Here is a 20304-nt window from a genome sequence, read left to right as displayed (position 1 = left end):
CTTTATTAAATATTGGCCAGGATGACGACCATTGACCAGTGGTCCATCCCTGGGAGTCCCAGAGTATGGTGCTGAATAGACAGGAACTTATAAAGTCGCAACCCACAAAGCTACATACTTCCCACCTTCATCCAACTGAGGTGCGCATACATCCTGACATACTTCCTGCTGACATACCTTCCACCTACATGTGATCAAATACATTCTGTGTAGTTGGGGCAACCGTGCTTGTTTACAGAAGTGAAAACACGTGGCTTATGATCTTATATGAAGGACAGCTCCCGACATCCCAGGGAGTCATCTGTCCTTGGGCAAGTGGGGCTTACAGGTTAGGGGTATTTTGTTTTACAGATCTCTTAAGCATAGCAATTTAAACTTCAAACATAACTTTAGCCATCACTAGGCCAGTCAGGGAGAGATAGTGAGTCCCTGTCTCAGAAACAACAAAGTGGCAGTGCAGATTTAGCCTGGGGGCTATGTGTGATCAATAAAGACAAGAGGAGTGTGTATTTTTTTTTTTAAAAAGTGATATTTCTTTAATTTAAAGTTGTGACCTGGGAAGAACAAGTTAGCTTAAGTAATCTAGGCTTCCTCTTGATGCACAAATGGAACAGATACAACATTGGCTCAGTTTTCCAACCCTAGAGAAGAACCAAACTAGGTCACAAAACCTTAGGAGGCTCCTGTAGCAACCCTGCGGGGGCCCCACCTCATTCCACTCTCTGCAGCTAACATTACACACACCTCCTCAGAGAAGGGACAGTGGACAGCCACCTCAACTGTCTCCAGGGGACCTCTTCCTGGGACAGCAGTGGAGTTAAGCATCTTGATGTGCGCATGCCTGGAAAGGCAACTTGGCCTCTGCTTGGCTAAGATCTGGAACTTTGAGTTGTTGTCACTGGTCATGAGTGTCCCAGATGTGGCAGCGACATGGTGAATGGGGTAGCAACGTGGGAGCCTGAGGCCTTAGCACTGCAAGTTTGAGAGTGATCCAGATAAACCTTGCCTGGCAGAGTCTCTTGTAAGTGCCTTGCAGAGAAGGCGGGAAGCTGGGCAACATGTACTTCAGCCCTCTGAGGCTATGTCCTGCTTCAAAGGGCCACTTTCTATATTCCACCTCTAACATTCAGGGACCATCCTTGCTTTGGATTCGCTCAGCCAGTGGGGGGCAAGGAGCATCTTCAGGGCACCAGGCACTGAGGAACAGAGTAAGGGAGGATTACTGGGGTGGGATGCTGAGCAGGGCTCTATGTGCACTGGATTTCGGACGTGTGGTCCGAGGAGGAGGAAGAAGGCGCCACAGACCCTGGAGTCCTCCCAGAAAGGGTTCAGTTGTAGAATAAATATGACTGGCTAGAAGTGAGCTTTCTAAAGAAAAAAATTGATAAAATAAAACTAGAGGTTCACCTCAAGTCCACTGCAGCAGGAGACAGGATTCCACAGGGCTCTGCCTTCTAACCCTGTCAGCACCGGAAGCCCTCCTGTGTCAAAGGCTGGGGATGGGGCTACCCAGAGGTGTCATGGAAGACTAGAGAGTGGCTAACCCACCACACCCAGCTTTCCGGAGCCAGGCCAGGCTGGCTACATACATCTCGGGGCATATCCGAGAGCTGGGCTGTGCATGGGTGGTTTCAGCAGTCAAGAGAGTCCCCTGAGAATGGAGGCACAGTGAGAAGGAGAAAGGACTGGGACTTCGCAGTGGCGCTGGGAGACATTCTTATTTGGGTGTTATTGCATTTCTGCCAGCGACACTGGCAGGATGGCACTCAGAAAGAGGGTGCACCTGAGGTGGGGCAGCTCGCTGACCATCGTATGCTGAGACGTAGCCCCAGTGAGAACCAGTCTGACTTTAAAGTTGTCCTAAAGAGTGTGGGCGATGTCTCAAGCCTTAGATCATGCCAACCCTTGTCCCATCACCAGCATACACGGCTCCCAACTAAAATCTTCTCAGCAAGGCAGCGCCAGAGGTTGAAGTGAGATATATTGGGTTCTGGGAGCCTGCAAGTTCCTTTTCCCAGTCTCCTTCATTTTTTTCTCACAGTAACAGACCCCATGTATCTATCCAAGAGGGAGCTATCCACGTGGCCCACTTAAAGCCGCCCACAGAAACCACTTAAAATTCCTTAGACGTGTCCTTCAATCACAAGCAGAGTACTGGCTTGGCCCCTGCCCTCACTGGATGATGCTGTCTGGCTGCCCATTCTGGGCCACCTGTCCAGGGGCAGGGGCTGGGGCTGGGTTGGGAGTGTTACTCTGCAGGTAGCGTCGGAAATCTTTAATCATGGGCCGGAGGAGCTGGATGAGGACACTCAGGGCCGCCTGGGTGCCCTCCATGGCCTGGGCCTGCCGCTCCTGGGCACAGGCCTGCACCTCCTGAGAACGCCGGATCATCTGTAGCAGGTCATTCTGCTGCTCCAGGTGCTGGGCGATCTCCTTGATGTGCAGGTTGGTGACCCGCTGCTCCTGGATCAGCTTGGCCGAATTGAGGGCGATGCGGCTCTTAAGTGCCTGTGGTTTGACAGATGTGTCTGGGGGCTGGGTTATCATCTCCACCGGTGCGTCTGTCGGCAGGGGCTGGGGCGCTTCAGCTGTGCAGTACTCCACCACCCCCTCCTCCAGCGTGTGGTAGGTGGTCTCAGTGGGGACTGCCGGAGAAGAAAGAACAAAAGCAGATGTGGGTCACCTTACGGAAGGAATGTGGGTGACTCTGCAGCACAGGGAGGAAGCCACTAAACCTTGTGCAGCAGCGGGCAAAGGGAATTCAGGCCTCCCCTGGCTGTATTCACATAAAACTACAGAATCTGAGAGGTTCAGCTCCTTTGTCCTTCAAGGCTGGGATAGAACCCAGGGCCTTGTACATGCTGAGCATATGTTCTACTACTGAGAGACTTCTCCAACCAGGTTTCAGGATTTCCCTCCACCAGATCTGACAAATGCGGAGATGCCAACAAGAACGGCAGCATTAGAACCGCAAACCCAAAGACTGATATACAGAGTGCCACACTAGAGTATTTGCATACCATTCCATACTCTTTAGCTCAGTGAATCCTCCAAGTGACAAGAGGGAGACACTGTCCTCTTCGGTTTCAGAGATGACAACAGAACCACTGGGCTGCTTTGAGCCCATTCTATCCCATCTGTGTGACCAATCAAAGAAGGACGAGGGCCATAGTAGCTCGTGTGTCCAGAAAAATGTCTCTCTGTCTCCTTAAACACATCGGTCCTTAAGATCCCTGAACACCCTTGCAGATGGTGTTCGAGAACAGGACCTGACTTAGACCAGTGCTTTTCACCCATTTCTGACCTCATATGGACTGAAGAAATATCTGCAGAGGAGAGCACACACCCACACACCACTGAGTCTGGTTGATCCAGTTCAAAGCCCATCATGACTGAGCAGAATTCAGAGGTGTGGGCACACATCCTTATTTCAGACACAAAACCCAACCAGCTCGTACTATTATCACTCATCAAAGAGAACCTCTGGAGGGACATTCGTTGTTTGGGCCTTCATGTATATGGGAGATGTCAATCTTGTTTACCTTTTAAAAACTGTGTTCTACAAAGTGAGTTCCAGGACAGCCAGGGCCACACAGAGAAACCCTGTCTCGAAAAAACAAAAAAACAAAAAACTGTGTATACATGTTCATGTATATTCAGGTACACATGTTTGTGTACATATGGAAGGGGATTAAAAGACAACCTCAGGTGCTGTTCATACCTTTTCTTTTCTTTCCTTTTTTTTTTTTTAAAGTCCATTTACTGGCCTAGAACTCTCTAAATAGGTGAGGCTTGCTGGCTATTGCCCTAGGGGTTCACCGCTTGAATGCTAGGGTTACCAGTGTGAACCTCCACCTCCTATTTTCCCTACTTGTCAATGCCATCAACCATGTGGTCTCCTCACACCAGGAAATCCCTTTCCTCTTGTGAGTCCTTGGGTTTTCCTATCTTATAGTAAAGATATATATATATATATATATATATATATATATCTTTACTATAGAATATATATATATATATATATATATATATATACTATAATAATATAATTATATATATTGCTTCACCTGCTCTAGTAGAATATAATTGGTCTATATATTTATTATTATTTTTTATTTTTTTGGTTTTTCGAGACAGGGTTTCTCTGTACAGCCCTGGCTGTCCTGGAACTCACTTTGTAGACCAGGCTGGCCTCGAACTCAGAAATCCACCTGCCTCTGCCTCCCGAGTGCTGGGGTTAAAGGTGTGCGCCACTGCACCTGGCTAATATATTTATTTTCTTGCCGTGTTAAACAAGGGCTTTAGCACTGAGCTATCTCTCTAGCCCCTAGGGAATGTTAAGTGCTTTGGCATTTCTGGTGCCCAGCACAAATGGCTTGATGGACAGATGGATAGACAGGAATCCCGAAGCTCCTAAGAAATGCCTGGTGTGTGTTTGTATACTGAAACACAGAATGTCTTTGTACAGAATGGGTGTCTCACTTGGGTAATACTAGTCCTAGTTAGTCATTCAACAAGTATATCCTGGCTGCCTATTAATATGAGGTCCTAAGTCCTGAGGGGCTACAGACAGTCTCTGTCTTCAACACTACATAGGCCAGCATGTGAAAGTCATGGACATCCAGCTAACCACATACTGAGGAAGACCCTAAAAGAACAAGATCAGTCTGGGGAGTTCTTGGAGGACCTCATGGTCTTTCCAAGATCGCCATCTGACTTTTGACCCTTGGCAGCCAATTTGCCCCAGGCTGTCCCAGTACTTGCTGGCCCGTCCCATTTATGCAGCTGAACTGAGCATGAGAGCTCACTCACTCTGTGTCAGGGTGACCGTGGCTGCGGCTGTAGTGGCCGTGGGTCCGAGGGCCACGGGATGGATCTCTGTGGTACTGGGTAGGCTGATGATGGTGGCCTCGCCCAACAGGTTGCAGATCCTCTGTTGCATAGGGGTCAGCAGTACAGGAGCTATGGCCGTGCCATTGCCACCACTGCCACTGCCTGTCCCGGGTCCACCAGCTCCATCTTCTTCTGTGGGCCCTGGAGCCTCGCCACCTTCTACAGCAGCTCGGACTTGGGCAACCTTGCGACGGACCTCGGTCTTGAGGTCGGACCACTTCTTCTTGACTTCGGGCAGTTCCCTACGGCAGGTGGCCACAGCATTGACCCTTCTCAGGATGCCATGCCAGGCAGCACTCTTGGCAGCCAGAGGGACCCCAGCATTGAAGTGGTTCACCAGCAGGTGCTTCTTCAGTTCCAGTTCCTCCACGATGATCTCCACTTCCCGCTCTGAAAAGTTCATCTTCCTCTTCTTGGCTGGGACAGCCATGGCCTCCCCTTTCCTCTCTTTTTAAAGAAATTATGATGCTCTTAACAGCCCCAATTTCTCTTCTCTTCTTTTCAGCCTCGCCTCTCTTTCACCCCCACCCCCTTTAGGGGGACAGGCAGGGCTTGTTCAAGGCCAAGTACCAGGCCTTAAGTAACCCCCCTCGCTACGCAAAGTGCGTAGGGCCCAGCCCTGACCGGCCCGACCGCCGCCAGCCAGCTGCGTAATGGCTTCCTGAATCTGCCTCTTCCGCTGGGGTGTGCGGAGATCCGCCCACTTCCCTTCTTCCCGCCCCTCGGCACATCCCCGAGAAACTCCGTCCCCCAGGTTGGGCTTGGCTCAAATATCTGGCCGATCACTGGCTCTTCAGGCCTGCCATTCCTCCTAGAGGACACACCTCTTTGCTAGAACTGGCCTGGTCATTGGTCTAAAGGCATGTCTGTCGCTTCGGGATGTCCGCCCACACGGACATTATTCACTTCCATTGGAAAACCAGACTGTCGTTCAGTTGTTCGCGTCGCGACTATTACGTTGTGTAACTCAGCTGTTTTATTGGCAGTTTAGGAGACTTCTAAAAGCTTAGCCTCCTGGTTTTGATTCGTGTTCTCCGTCTTGAGTCGTCAGCCCGTTACATTTTCATTTTATTCAATGGTGCTTTGTGTTTTCTAACGTCAGTCCACAGTTGCCCTCATACCCATTTAATTTCCACGGGTAGCTACGATCTCTCCCTACACAAACGCTCCTCTCGGCCTCACCGTTCCGCAGTCTAAATAGAGCTTCTGAATGGGAATTGGACACCGGGCTTTCTGCTTGCCTATTACCCAGCTTCAGCCAATCCCCGGCTCCCTCAGTTTGAATCGCCTTCGAGCTGGCACGGTGGCCCCGCCCCCTCATTGATCCCGGAGCCGACATCCCGGCCTGTGATTGGTCGGCAGTGCGCCAGAGGGCGCGGTCAGCGCCTCCGCGCGCCGCGGGGCGGGGCTCCCGGAAGCGGCCCCTCCCTCCAGTCGGCCGGCTTCTCGGAGCCCGCGCTCGCTGTCTGAGGAAAAGCCGGCGTGCTTCCGCGCTCGGGTCGCTCTCCTGCCGCCTTCAGCCCCGCGTCCGGCGCCCCCGCCTCGCGCCCGATGGTGAGCAGTGTGTTGTGCCGCTGCGTGGCCTCCCCGCCGCCGGACGCCGCCGCCACCGCCTCGTCGTCCGCCTCGTCTCCGGCTTCCGTGGGGGACCCGTGCGGCGGCGCCGTCTGTGGTGGCCCGGACCACCAGCTGCGCCTGTGGAGCCTCTTCCAGACACTCGACGTCAACCGCGACGGCGGCCTGTGTGTCAACGACCTGGCCGTGGGGCTGCGGCGCCTGGGACTGCACCGCACGGAGGGCGAGCTCCGCGTAAGTCTGCGTGCGCCGTCCGCGCGGGCGGGGAGGATCCGGGAGGTCCTGGGGCGAGACCCACGCCAAGGGGGACGGCTCGGGACCGCAGGACTTTTCGGGCAGCTTTCTGGAGTCTGTCAGGTTCCGATGGACGCTGCGAGGGCTGAGCGGAACCCCTGGTGTTGGGGGGATAGTGTCCCTCCACTGACAGATGGAAAGGAAATTCACACCGTGCTAGTGTGGGGCTCCTCAGGTGGGAGTTCGGGTCGTGGGAAAAGCTCGTCGTGGCAACAGGTGGGCACCCTTGGGGCTCTTGGATGGACAGAAAGCCCCTTCTTCTACTTAACTCAAGATAGAAGGACAGATAGATCTCAAGATTGCCCTCCGGACCTCAAGGCCAAGTTGGTGCCCACCCTCCCCCAACATGGGCACCCTTTGTCTTTCTCTCTGTAACCCCCCCCCTCCTTGTTTCCGTGCCACTGGGGCCTCTAATCTGGTTGCTTTGTTGGGGAAGAAAAAAATGGGAACTGGGGTTCTAGACAGATAAGTGTGGATGTGGGTGATGAAGACTGAACAGCAGTTCTTTATCATGGCTTAGGCCCAGCTCCCCCACTGCTGTTTCAGAACACTGGGTCATGATCCCTTTGCCGAATTAGAGTGCGAATACGTTAAAGAACCTGAAGAAAGGTTCTCTGTTTGTTTGTTTGTTTGTTTGTTGGGATTTATTTTTCTAGTCAGTGTTTCTCTGTGTAGCCCCGGCTGCTCTGAAACTCCCTCTGTAGACCAGGCTGGCCTCAGAATCAGAGATCCACCTGCCTCTGCCTCCTGAGTGCTCTGGGATTTAAGGCCTTTGCAACCACCACTCAATTGGAACTTTTTTCAAAAAGTCAAAGTTAGATACATCTCAGGATATAGTTGGCTGGAAAGGGGTGGGCCAAGACTGAGAGACCAGGGGCAGGGTGGAGAAATGGCCACCTCTGGGTCTGCAAGAAACAGAGAACTACTATCCTTCCTGCACAAGAAGGCCTGAGCAGTGGCTTTTTCTTCCCTTTCTGTTTCATGTTGGTTTTTCAGTTTGACTTTAACTGTGGCTTCCCTTTACCAAGTGTTTCATTATTGTGGCATAGATTGGCTTACAATCTGGGGGGGTTCTAATGAGCAGTTTGCCCGATAACTAGTTTGTGGCCAAAGTTAGTGTTTGGTTCATTTGTATGTACAGTAATTATGAATTTCATAGCCAAATGTGAAGGAAACCTGGTAAGGTGGCAGTGAATTATGCCAGTTTGTTACTTAGGTGGCCACATAAAGTGTCATGTCTAAGATAATCTTGGATCAGCATCTACTTAGTATCAGCAGAGGAAGCCCAAGGACAGCACCAAGTAAAGCAGAATCCTTGGGGTAAGCCCAGAGATTTAAAGATAAGGGTTTTCTCTGAAGCCAGGTTGGCCTTGGACTAACAATTCTCTTATCTTAAAAACAAAACCAAGAAATCCTTTTTTTAAAAAGCTAGTTTTAGTTGGTGGTAGTGACAGTGGACTTTAATCTCAGCACCCAGGATGCAGAAGCAGGTGGATCTCTGTAAGTTCGAGCTCAGCGTAGTCTACATGTCTACACAGAGAAACCCTGTCTCAAAACACCAAAAAAAAAAAAAAAAGGGGGGGGTGAAAGAGAGAGAAAGTATAGTTTTATACAGAATAGTATTATGAGCTGGATATTTCCCCATATATGTCTCACGAGTAAGTCATTTTTTGGTCTGGTTTTATTATTATTATTATATTTATTTATTTATTTATTTATTTATTTTGAGACAGGGTCTCTTTGTAGCCCTGGCTGTCCTGGAACTCACTGTGTAGATCAGGCTGGTCTTGAACTCAGAAATCCATCTGCCTCTGCCTCCCAAGTGCTGGGATTAAAGGTATGCACCACCACTGGCCGGTGGTTGTTTTTTGTTTTTTGAGCTTGGATCTGACTATGTAGTTCTGGCTGTCCTAGAATACAGTGTCATTTTAGATAGACCAGGGTGGCCTCAGACTCATAGAGATATGCCTGCTTCTGTCTCCCTAGTGCTAGGATTGAAGGTGTGTATCACTTCACCCAGCGTGAATCATTTTTTGAAGCTAGGATAGCTAAATTCAGAGGGCGTGTGCCCAAGGGCTCAGTGAAGCCTTGTGGGGCCAGGTGAACCTTTGTGCTCTCAGCAATCTATATAGTTTTCTGTGGTGCTGGGTACATTGAGGACAGCTGGCTGTGCAGGTGTATTCCATGTTCTATCCCTAGCTTTGTGACTCCACAGGAGTCACAGTGTTCTGGCAATTCATAGCACATCTAGTATTGATCCTAATCCATTTTCTTTTTTGTAGTGATTTTTGACTAAAAGCGAATAAGGAGAAAGTGACCATCTCTGGTCTGAGAGAGAACCTGTTTGAGACATTTTCTTGCTCTGTAGCTCAGGCCCAGAACTCAGGATGTAGCCTTGGCTGGCCTCAATCTCACAGCCATCCTCCTACCTCAGAGTCCCATCTGTCTGTGCGCTACCCACCCCTCCACCCTGGGATTGTTGCTATGAGCCACCCCCAGGTAAAGAAAACCTTTTGGTTAACCTAAAAGGAACATAACTCTCTGGTCACTTGACTCCACAACCTTTTGACATCTTAACTGACTTAAGTTCTGTGACGTGAAACTTTATTTTTAAAGAACATAGATTTATTGAGAAGTCAGAACCCCCAGGAGTAGGAAGAGATCCAAGAGAGGAATATCCTAAAAGATTTTTAAAAAATTAATTTGAAGTATGGATTTAATATTAACTCAGCTCTCCTAGCTTTAATTTTTTTTTAGTAATTTTGCATACAAAGTAATATGTGTCATTATGGCATCTTTATATATACTTCATACACTTTGTTCATATTCATTTCCTTTCCCCTCTTTTTCCAGCTTTTGTACAACTTAAATAGTTGTACAGCTCTAAGAAAGATTAGAAATTATTTGTTTTATAGACATTTAAGTAATGAGAAATGTTCCTTTCCGTAAATAACTAGGCTGCAGCTAGACAGCCTACCTCATGCGTGTACACACACACACACACACACACACACCCCACCACTTCCTGTTCAATTCATTACTCTTAGCTGCCTCTAGAAAAAGGCTGCACCGCTGTTTTTATGTAACTGGTAAAAGCCAAAGGACTTGGGGCGCCCTCTGGGTAGAAGTGGGTGCCTGCTGTGAGAAAGCCTTGACAAGCATTGCACAGTTGGAAGCTGCTTCCTGTGGCTCATGGGAGACTGGGCTGAGGTGGAGGGTCTCCCATCCGTGAGCCCTTAGCAGCAGATGGAATCATGTGACTGCATAAAGCTTCTTGCTAGCTTATAACAGCTTGAAGTGAAGTTTTCTTCAAAAATAAACCAGCAAGTTTTGCCGCCTTCTGCCTTTGTTCTAGAAGAGACAGACAGAAAAATTACTTAAAATGGAAATGGGCAGAGAAATCCATGGCAGTCAGCCAGGGAGATTTTCCTTGTAAGGGGCATTTGAGGAGGAAGCCTGTCTTGGGACAAAAGGAAGGGAAGGGTTTTCTAAAGAAAGAATAAAAGATGACGACACCGGTAGTGACTTTAGGAGATGAGACTCAGCTTGGACTAATTATAGCATTGACTATTTTGGGCATTTTCATGTGACCAAACAAAATCTATGTTTTAAAACATAGGTTAGAACTTGGCAGCCAAGCAGAGGAAGAAAGAAAGCAGTCTGTGTTACCTAAAAGCAGTTGTGTTTTCTAGTTAGACTTGTGGGCTCTCACCCGGGGAAGGGTTTCATGCAGGAGAACATTCCAGATGCTGTGTTAAGTTTGCTAATCTAGAGACTTGTGTGCATAGTTTGAATCCTACAAAAACAAACATGGCAGTAACATGATTTTACATCATTTTACAAGGGAAGAAAAAGCCATCCAAAATGGTGATGCCTTTAGTGGTGAGATGTGCCTGTAGTTGCAGCTTGGGCTTAGGAGAGTGGGTGGGACAGGAAGATGGTTTAAATTGAGTCCAAGAGTTCAACCCCAGCTTGCCAAATACTGCAAGACACAACTCCAGTCATCTTTAATGAAGTGAGATCCAAACCTAGATTTTGGGGAGAACTCGAGAAAGATGAGATGTCCCCTCTCTTCCTCTCTTGTTTCTACAGTGCTGCCAAGGTCAAACCCAGGGTCTTGTACAAGCGGTGTTCCACTGAGCCACATCCCCAGTCCTTTCAGAACCACACATGTTGCTTCTAAAGTACAGCTTTAAGGCCATCCTACAATCATCCTGTCAGGGAGTAAGAAAGAGCCCACCCTGCCCTGGCTCTTTGCTTGACCTGAGCAATATACACATGCGGCAGTCTCTGTTGACTTGAAATCATCAAATGATTGTTAATGTTGAGTTGGTATTGTTCAATCAAACATCTCTAAACTTCCTACCTTTTTCGTGTTGGCCAAAACCAGACAGATTTAGATAAGATGGCCTTGTCTATAGAAGAAAACACTTATTTTTTTGAGAAAGGATTTCACTTAGCCTAGGTTGGGCTTGAATTTGTTATGTTTGCTGAGACTAACGTTAGAAATTCGGATCCTTTTGTCTCTTGAGTGCTGGGATCACAGGTATGTGCCACTTGCCTGGTCCAGGACTTTGTGCTTGTTAGGCAAGCGCACTACCAGTTGAGATAACAGCTTTAACCTACCCCTAAGCCCCCTCTAGGTTGAGACAGGATCTTTTATAACTCTGACTGGCTTGGAACTTGTATTTATTCTCCTGCCTCAGCCTCAGAGTGTTAGGGTTACAGGTGTGAGCTTTATGCCAGCTAAGGCAGAACCTTTTGTCTTGGGAAGGGAGAAGATAGACACCATTGGGAATAATGTAATGGCCCATTAGGAAAAGATTAGACTGAGTATATTTATTAATTTGAAAAGTGGGTAAATATTTGAAACCGGGCATAGTGGCACTGGGGAAGCTAATAGAAAAGGCTAGCCTGAAGTGCAATCGAGCCCTTGCCTCCAAAATACCCCCAAAGCTGATACTTGAAAAGAGGGACCAAAGTAATGAGTAGGACTACTCCCTCATCTGTCTGAAGTGGAGCTTCACTGATGCATTCCTTTGATGTTCAGAGAGTCACTAATTGTTGAACTCTCCCAGAAATCACATGGGAATGAAGCAAACAGATCCTCTGCTGGAATTCATTTGTAGCCCAGCTAAATACAGCTGTGGGTAAAGTCAGTGGACAAAACTATTGCTGCAAAGCTGATCTCATTACACTAAGTGCATAGACTTTAACCATTTCCCATTAGAACTGATTTTGTTGTTGTTGTTGTTGTTTCCTTCTCTTTTTCTTCAAGACATGGTTACTCTCTATAGCCATGGCTGTGATGGAACTCACTGTGCAGACCAGGTTGGCCTTGAACTCATAGACATCTATCTGCCTCTGCCTCTGCCTTCCAAGAACTGGATTTGAAAGAGTCACTGACCACCAAAGGCATGCAGTGACTATCCAGCTTTCCGCTTGAAGTAGGATTCTCCTTGTGGTATCCTCCTCCACGGATGGTCATTATCCAACTTAAAACCTGGATTATGTTAGTTCTTTGTGATCTGAGACCAGTCATCTTGTATCAGCTACTCATGTGCTGAAAGGTGTCTTCAAGAACAGAACAAGAGCTCTTTAGGAATCCAGAAAACAATATCCTTATATGAAAGTGTCATGATGAGTCAGGCGGCAGTGGTGTATGCCTTTCATCCCAGCACTCAGGAGGCAGAGGCAGGTGAGACCATTGTAATCTACAGAATGAGTTCCAGGACAGCAAGGGCTAAACAGAGAAGCCCTGAAAACCAAGAGGGAAAAAAAAAAATCAAAATGAAACCCATTATTTTGAACACTGGCTAAAAAAAAAAATTAATAATTTGAAAACCCATCAGGCATAGTGGTGTACACCTGTAACCCCAGGATTTAGGAGGCGGAGGCAGGAAAATTGTAAGTTTGGAACCAGCTTGGGCTACATACTATGGAGTCCTTGTTGACCTCTGCCTTCAGTACACACAGGCAATTGGGAAACTTGCTGTTATCTTCCCATGATCTCTGCTGTTCCTGCTAAAAGCTGGTGTTAGCATTCACATCTCCTATAATACACCTAACGTACATTGTATGGCTTCCTGGGGATTAATAGTGCAGTATTTGCCAGGACTCAGCAAAGACAAAAGAAGCTAGTCACAGAACATATGTTTTATGGCCTGTCTACATAAAATCCAGAGTAGGGGTATCCATAGAGATAGAAAGTAGCTTACTCATGTCCTAATCTGAGGGAGAGAGAAATGTGGAAGGAAGGGTTTCCTGAATGATAAAATGTTTTCGGGTAAAAGATGACTGTTGTAGCCATACTTTTTGGCTACTTTATTGGGTTCTTTTACCTACTACCCTTCTCCATCCCAATCCCTTCCAACCATCCCAACACCAGGGAGTTTAGAAAGAAGGTTAGAAGGCAAAGCGATACAGATGGCTTTAGACTGCCGCTGATTATGTCAGGATATCTCCAACCAGCAATCCAGCAAACCTGCAGCAGGGGGGACCAGCAGCAGGGAGGTGGGGGTAATGGGGAAGGGTCATGTGTGTGTGTGTGTGTGTGTGTGCGCGTGCGCACACGCGCGCACTCATGTGTGCACATGCACTCGTGTGTGCACATGCTTGCCTGCCTACCTATGTACCTATGCCCTACTCCTTTCAGGGCTCTGGCATTTAAACCCTCTCAAGAGTCCCCAGAATTCCAAATGTAAACTCCCTGCAGTGGCACATGCCACACCCCTCCTAGAGCATGAGAGAAATCATAGCAACTCTGGACAATCTGAAACAGCCCTTATCCCACTCCTGGGATTAAAACAACATAGTCACGTAACATAACTGGGTTGTTAAAGAAACCATAATCCTCACTACAGACAATGAGCATACCTTCAAAGATACTAAAAATCACTTTGTTTCAAAAGGTTCTCTTATAGATCCCAGGCTGACCTTGAATTTAGCCTGTAGCTAGTGAACATCTTGACCTCTTGAACTTCCAGCCTCCATTGTGCGGGAGGACAGAAGTGTGTCACCATACCCGGTTTATTCAGTGCTGGGGATTAAACCCAGGGCTTCGTGCACCATTGGCAAGCATTCTAACAGCTAACAGCCGAGCCACTGTAGCTCCCAACTGTACGCTTTAAATAGGTGATTTGTATGGAATATGATCTGGACTCAGAAGTTTCTATAGCTTGTTTGCTAACTATGGCATGAACAGAAGGAGGTCCACCTTTTCCAAGAACCATTTTATCAGTATGGCAATTTAAGGCTCCCATTGTCAGAAGGTGGTGTGTGTGTGTGTGTGTGTGTGTGTGTGTGTGTGTATGTGTGTGTATGTGTATTCTAGTTGCTTTCTGTTGCTGAGAAAGTGCTGACTGAAACCAACTTGGGAGACAGAAGGATTTATTTGGTTTATGCTTCCATGATACAGTCCTGGACATCAGATCAGGAACCTAGAGGCAAAACCTGATACAGAGACCACAGAAGCTTACTGGACTTCTTCCTGTAGCTTGTTCACCTACTTTTTTTTATGTAGTCTAGGCCCACCTGCCTAGAGATGGCACTGCCCACATTGTATAAATTAGCAATCAAAGAAAACTTCAGTTTGAAGTTCCCTCTTCCCAGAGGACTCTAGTTTGTGTCAAAACAGCAGTCAGGTTTTGTCTCTTCACCCTGAGGCCATGCCCCCATTTCATTCTGGCCACCCGGAAGCCTGCAGATGTCATGCTGTCACACCTGCAGCCTTCCCTGATAAGAGGGCTGAGAGATCAGAGAAACTTCCCACCTTATCACTGCAAGTCTCAAGGTTTTGAACACCACCTTTGTTCCTGGTCTTACCTCAGGTGGCCTGCTTCTGGACTAGTTTTAGTGCTGCATGATGGGGTGGAAAGAGCAGGCTTTGGAGGAACAGGCATTAAATCTCTACATGTCTTCCGGAGAAATCCGGGATCCTCTACTGGCCTCTGATTTTTTTCGAGACAGGGTTTCTCTGTAGCCCTGGCTGTCCTAGAACTTGCTCTGAAGACCAGGCTGGCCTGGAACTCAGCGCTCTGCCCGCCTCTCCCTCCTGAGTGCTTTGAGTAAAGTTGTATGCCACCACTGTTCAGCTAGCCTCCAGGTTTGTTGTTTTTTATGTTAAAAATTATATATTTTTAAAGACTTTTATTTTCTCTGTGTGACTGTTTGCTTGTATACATATATGTATATGTATGCATCATGTATCTGGTGCCTGTAGAGGTTAGAAGAGGGGTATCAGATTGGGTTCTACTGAGTTGCCCAGACTGACCTTTTAAATTATTCTGTAGCCTAGGCAATTGTCTTCAGCCTTCCAAATAGCATGTGCTGTAGGTGTGCCTCCATATTGAGTCTTGATCTATACCAGGTAGCTTTCTTCCCACTGATTGTTTAAAAACATAATGCCTCCATTGGTTAAATGTGCATCTGCCTCCAGTTTACTGAGGTGAGGAGTGAAAGGTCTAGTCGGCTATCGGTAATAAAGGGAATATGGCAGTCAGAACAGGCTCATCTACAAGCTAAAGCAGTTTGGAAGCAGATAAGCGTTCTGAGAAGCCTGGGCTTGTGAACATTGGGAAGTTAAAGAGAAGAAACGCTGAAGGACTAGCATTACTGTTTATAAATGTACACGTTTAGTCCAAATGTTTCTTGGGACACAGACCCTCAACAACACTAACCCTATATGCCTTTTGCTATCTTATTAGCCATGGCAGTATTGTTCAATTTCAAAGATGACTTTGAAGTTGGGAAGACGGAACTTAGTTAAAACCTTGGAAAGTTTTACCTGTCAGCACTATTTTACATGTATGAGTCTGAGGCCTAGAAGTTGGGCCAATCAGTCCCAGAACCCACTATTTCGGTTTTGCCCAGTGTAGTCCAGTACACAATCTCCTTCCTTCTATGGGACATGCAGTGCAATGTTCCAGTGACCCCAGCACTCAGGAGGCGGGATTGCAAGTTCAAGGCCACTAGTGTGAGAACAGATGAAGAACGTTACAGTGTTGCTTTCAGCTTCTGACATTGACATGTGTGTGCATAATTTAGCTCAGCACTTAAGGCTCCTGCACTTGTTGAAGCACCTGTAGAGTAACTGCAGCTCCAATGTATAGGACAGAGAAAACCTGAAAAGACACGGAAAATGCGGCATTGTCCTAAAGACCTGTTTTCTTTAATAAGTGCATAAGGCAGGCAGGCCTGCAGGACCTGCCTGATGTCTTCTCCCCCTTGTCTGGGTTTCCAGGAAGTAGGTGAGTCATGGCTCATTCTCTGCTGGAGCAATGGAGAAAGAGGTGTCACTGATCCAGTTGGTGCCTCAACTTTCCTCATTGTCCCATCCACCCCTTGGCTTAACTTCCTCCAGCTTCCCTCCACCCGAAGAGTTAGAGTTCTTACTAAAATCCAAACCCTAGCTGCTCGAGGTCATTCTGAAGCTATTGAAATGCCAGTGGTGAAAACAGTAGAGGAGGTTCATTCATTCTGGGTTTGTGCCTTGCTGGGGATCAAACCTTGGGCCTTGCACATGCCAGGCCAATGTTCTTACACTGAGCCACACCCTAGCCCAAGAGAGGAGTTTAGATCAGTTGTGTGACACGCTTGAATCATCCTATTGGATGAAACTAGTGAGAGTGGATTCCTAAATCCTCTTGACCCTTGGCTCATCTCTATGTGATAAATACTGATTGTGCTTTTAGTTAGTATCATGTATATTTGTTTGTAGGTAGCTATTTAGATTTTGTTGTTGCTGCTGCTGCTGTTGTTTGGAGAGGGCAGGGTTTCTCTGTGTAGCCCTGGCTGTCCTGGAACTCACTTTGTAGTCCAGGCTGGCCTCAAACTCAGATTTGCCTGCTTCTGACTCTGAGTGCTGGGATGAAAGGCTTGTGTTCCTACCGCCACCACCACCATCTCACTGTATGTATGTATGTATGTATGTATGTATATATGTATGTATGTATGTGTGAGTGCTCTCACTATGTAGCCCAGGCTGCCAGAACTCGGGCTCCTCCTGTCTCCACCCCCACCAAGCATGGGGATTATAGTTGTTCACAGCCATCTGTGCCTGCTGGTAATGTTACCTTCTGGTGGACTTTGACCTCATAGGATATTAGATCTGGACCACATTCAAGAGTGCTGTTCAGCCTCCACACTCTGCTTGCTTACCGAGGAGGTTAAATGGATTGTCTGGGGTTCTGTGGAGGTGTTGAAGGGAGATTCTTGTAGCACTCCATAGAAACACACTGGGGCACAGTTCATTTTTTTTACCCGTTTGCCTTTCATATTATAGTTGTATTTTGTTTACTAGAGTTTCTTCATCTTTAACTTATAGAAAAGGAAAAATGGGATAAGAAGTAAATAATTCCATAAGTAAGTCTATTTCTAATTGTTTCCAAGAGCTGGTCTCGTTCAAACCAGCCATTCTTAGAATTCTCCCAACTACCCTTAACAGCTCTGCTGTCTGTAGAAGGCTGTCTCTGAGTGGATTGTCCTTCCTGCTTGTTGTTTACTTTTGAGACAGAATCTCAGCATTTATCCTGCTTGGCCTTGGATACACAGAGATCGGCCTGCCTTTGTCTTCTTAGCGCTATGCCAACATGGCTGGGCTCTTCTTGCTCTTGAGCTACAGTCTTAAACAGTGCCACAGGCTGGCTTGGAAAGTTAAGATGGTTCTGTTTGACTCTGCTGTCTTATCCCTGTTGGCTGAGACTATCTGGGCTCAAATAATCCTCCTGCCTCTATCTCCCATGTGCTGGGGCTGCAGGTGGCACAACCTGATCTAGCTGGATCCCAAGTCAGTTTTTGAGAAACCAAAAACATTGTTTTTGGCAGCTCTGGGGATCAAGTCACAGAGCCTTGTGTAAAGAGGCAAATACTGTACCAGTGAGTCTGCAGGTTTGCCTCTTGACATAAGAAAAAGGAGAGAGGAAGGGTAGAGTCCTGGAGGACACTTGGCATGTCAGAGGGGTGTAGATGAGAAGGTTTTGATCATTTTAGGCAAGTGGGTTTTTACATGCTGCTCTCAGTTTATATCTGCATTCTCTTCAGAAATATACTACACAGGACAGATAATCTAATCTGAATGAGAGCCGTGATCTTGGAAGAACATAGATCATGATGTGTTCCAGTGCAGACTGGCTTCATTCTTATCCTAGGTAGGTCTCAAGAGTCCTGTGCTTAAAATTGCTTTTGTAATTTTAAGAATTGTAATTGTAAGAAAACTTTTTCTCTTAGAGAAGCGAAAAGGATATCTTTGTTAAAAGGCATTCACCTTGAACGAGGCCCTCGATGGGGACTGGCTTTTCCCCAGCAGGAGCCAACCATTCAAAGAGACTGCTGTGTAGATTTCTTGTTCTCTGCCACAATCAGGAGTTTCCAGGGTTTCGCCCTCAGATGCAGGTTAGGGGAGTCCAGTCTTTTCATCACTGCCACCGTGAACAGTACCAGGGGGACAAGTGCTGGCTCCTCGTCAGTCTCCAATTTGAATCACTGGCAGGAAGGCCCAGTCTGTTCACTGCCTTACATCCCGGAATTCTGGCTCACATCAGTGGCTTAGGGAGGAACTCAATTGAATTAGCTGGTTGATTGATTTCAGCCTAGGCAGTTGTGCCTCTGAAATAGTGAATCATGACCACGTGGCTTTGAGCTCGTGTGGCTGGCTCTTTGCACATTTTGCATCTTTTGTTTGTTGGTTTCAATACTGGTTTTGGTGAAAACCTCAGAGCAGTGGTTCTCAACCTGTGGGTCAAGACCCCTTTGGAGAGGAGTTGAATGATCATTTCACAGGGGTTGAGTATCAAATATTCCACATTTCAGATATTTACATTAAGATTCATAACAGTAGCAAAATTACATTTATGAAGTAGCAACGAAATAACTTACAGTTGGTGGTCACTACAACATGAGGAACTGTATTAAAGGGTCGCAGCATTAGGAAGGTTGAAAACCACTGACCTAGAGCTTCAGGTTTAACCCATTTAGCTGGTGGACAAGGCCTTTCTCTGACCTCGTTGACATAACCAGTCCTCATTATGAAACCAGGCACCCAAATCAAGCTGGCTTTCTGTCAAATGAAGTCTGGCTTCGTTATTTCATTAAAAAGTGTTGATAGTCTTCCCTCTGACAACACCCGTTCTGAATGTCAGGCAAGGATGAATATAATACAAGAGGAGTGGTATGTAGTTAAAGAGGTAGATGAGTAAATCTAAGAAGGAAGAAAGAAAGGAAAAAAGAAAGAAAGAAAGAAAGAAAGAAAGAAAGAAAGAAAGAAAGAAAGAAAGAGAAAGAAAGAAAGAAAAAGAAAGAAAGAAAAAGAGAAAGGAAGCAAGCAGGCTGGAGAGATGGCTCAATGGCTAAGAACACTGACTGCTTTTCTGAAGAAAGAAAGAAAGAAAGAAAGAAAGAAAGAAAGAAAGAAAGAAAGAAAGAAAGAAAGAAAGAGAAAGAGGAAGCAAGCAGGCTGGAGAGATGGCTCTGAGGGTAAGAGCACTGACTGCTCTTCTGAAGTCCTGAGTTCAAATCTCAGCAAACACATGGTGGCTCACAACCATCTGTAACGCGATCTGACGCCCTCTTCTGGAGTGTCTGAAGACAGCTCCAGTGTACTTACATATAATAAATAAATCAATCTTTTAAAAAAAATTAAGGAGGTAGCTGAGACCTGGAGACTGAGGTGGGCATTGCCAGCATGGGTGCAAACACCATGGTGCTTCGAGACTGCACGGCCCTCAACAGATGTCCTGTGTGATGTGCTAGCACATTCTACCCTGCACAGTTTCTCCGGTGATTTGCAATAAGCCACTGCACTGCCACTATGTCCATTCCCTTAGTGTCTCTTTCTAACAGACTTTCACGTGTTCAGGCTGTTTTCTAGGTTCTTGAAGTGTGGGTTGCTCCTGAAGATGACCACCCTCTTTTGAATGAGCTGCTGTTGTGCCCAAGTGGCAGGTATAGGACTGTGCCAACCCTGCTCTGGAGGTGGATGGGCCTCATACCCAAGAAGCTGAGGGAAGTAGACTTAGAGTTGTAATTGAAAAGTCACCCACAGGAAACCAGTGATCTTCCCAGAGCTCTGATTTAGATGCTGTGGCATAAGAAATGAGAGATGTGCAGCAGAGATGGAAGCATTTAGCACAGTATTGATGGAGCACTCGGTAAACCACAGCTTTCACGATCCTGGCCTGTGCAAGTGAAGGGGGAGTGTGATACATAAATTGTGGCTTCCTGGCCTAATTTATTCCTTTGTGTTTGGTTTGTCCTTTCCTGACTTACAGTGAAAGCTAAGGTCACTGAGACTGTTCTTGAATGTTTGATTTTTCTACTTCAGTCACTGAGTAACTGAGACTATAGCCAAGTAGGCCTGGCTCTGGATTTTACCCCATTGAATGCCAGCAAACTTTGTATTCCTATAAATATTCTTTTTTTTTTTTTTTTTAGATTTATCTTTTTAAATTTTTTTTTTTAAGATTTATTTATTTATTATATGTAAGTACACTGTAGCTGTCTTCAGACACTCCAGAAGAGGGCATCAGATCTTGTTACGGATGGTTA

At 46.7% G+C, this 20304-nt stretch overlaps 2 protein-coding genes across 3 annotated transcripts in view; one reads left to right on the top strand and one right to left on the bottom strand.

Annotated features, from left to right (window-relative positions):
- Window positions 1-520: 520 nt before the first annotated feature.
- Naif1 (nuclear apoptosis inducing factor 1) lies at window positions 521-7107 on the bottom strand. Its single transcript, XM_021192228.1, has 2 exons — window positions 4813-7107; window positions 521-2645 (listed from the first exon to the last, which is right to left on the bottom strand). The coding sequence occupies exons 1-2, from the start codon at window positions 5321-5323 to the stop codon at window positions 2173-2175; spliced, it is 984 nt and encodes a 327-aa protein (XP_021047887.1). The 5' UTR covers window positions 5324-7107; the 3' UTR covers window positions 521-2172.
- The window catches only part of Slc25a25 (solute carrier family 25 member 25), a 38457-nt gene continuing 24450 nt past the window's right edge, over window positions 6298-20304 (top strand). For both annotated transcript variants that reach the window (XM_021192224.1, XM_021192223.1), the window contains exon 1: window positions 6298-6702. In XM_021192224.1, coding sequence (XP_021047883.1) covers window positions 6445-6702 — 258 coding nt within the window. In that variant the 5' untranslated portion in view covers window positions 6298-6444. The remainder of the gene's footprint in view (window positions 6703-20304) is intronic.

This window comes from Mus pahari, chromosome 3 (assembly GCF_900095145.1).
Source record: "Mus pahari chromosome 3, PAHARI_EIJ_v1.1, whole genome shotgun sequence".
NCBI classification, from domain to species: Eukaryota; Metazoa; Chordata; class Mammalia; order Rodentia; family Muridae; genus Mus; species Mus pahari.
Note: the sequence above shows the minus strand (reverse complement) of the source record. Positions and strands in the feature narration are given on the sequence as shown.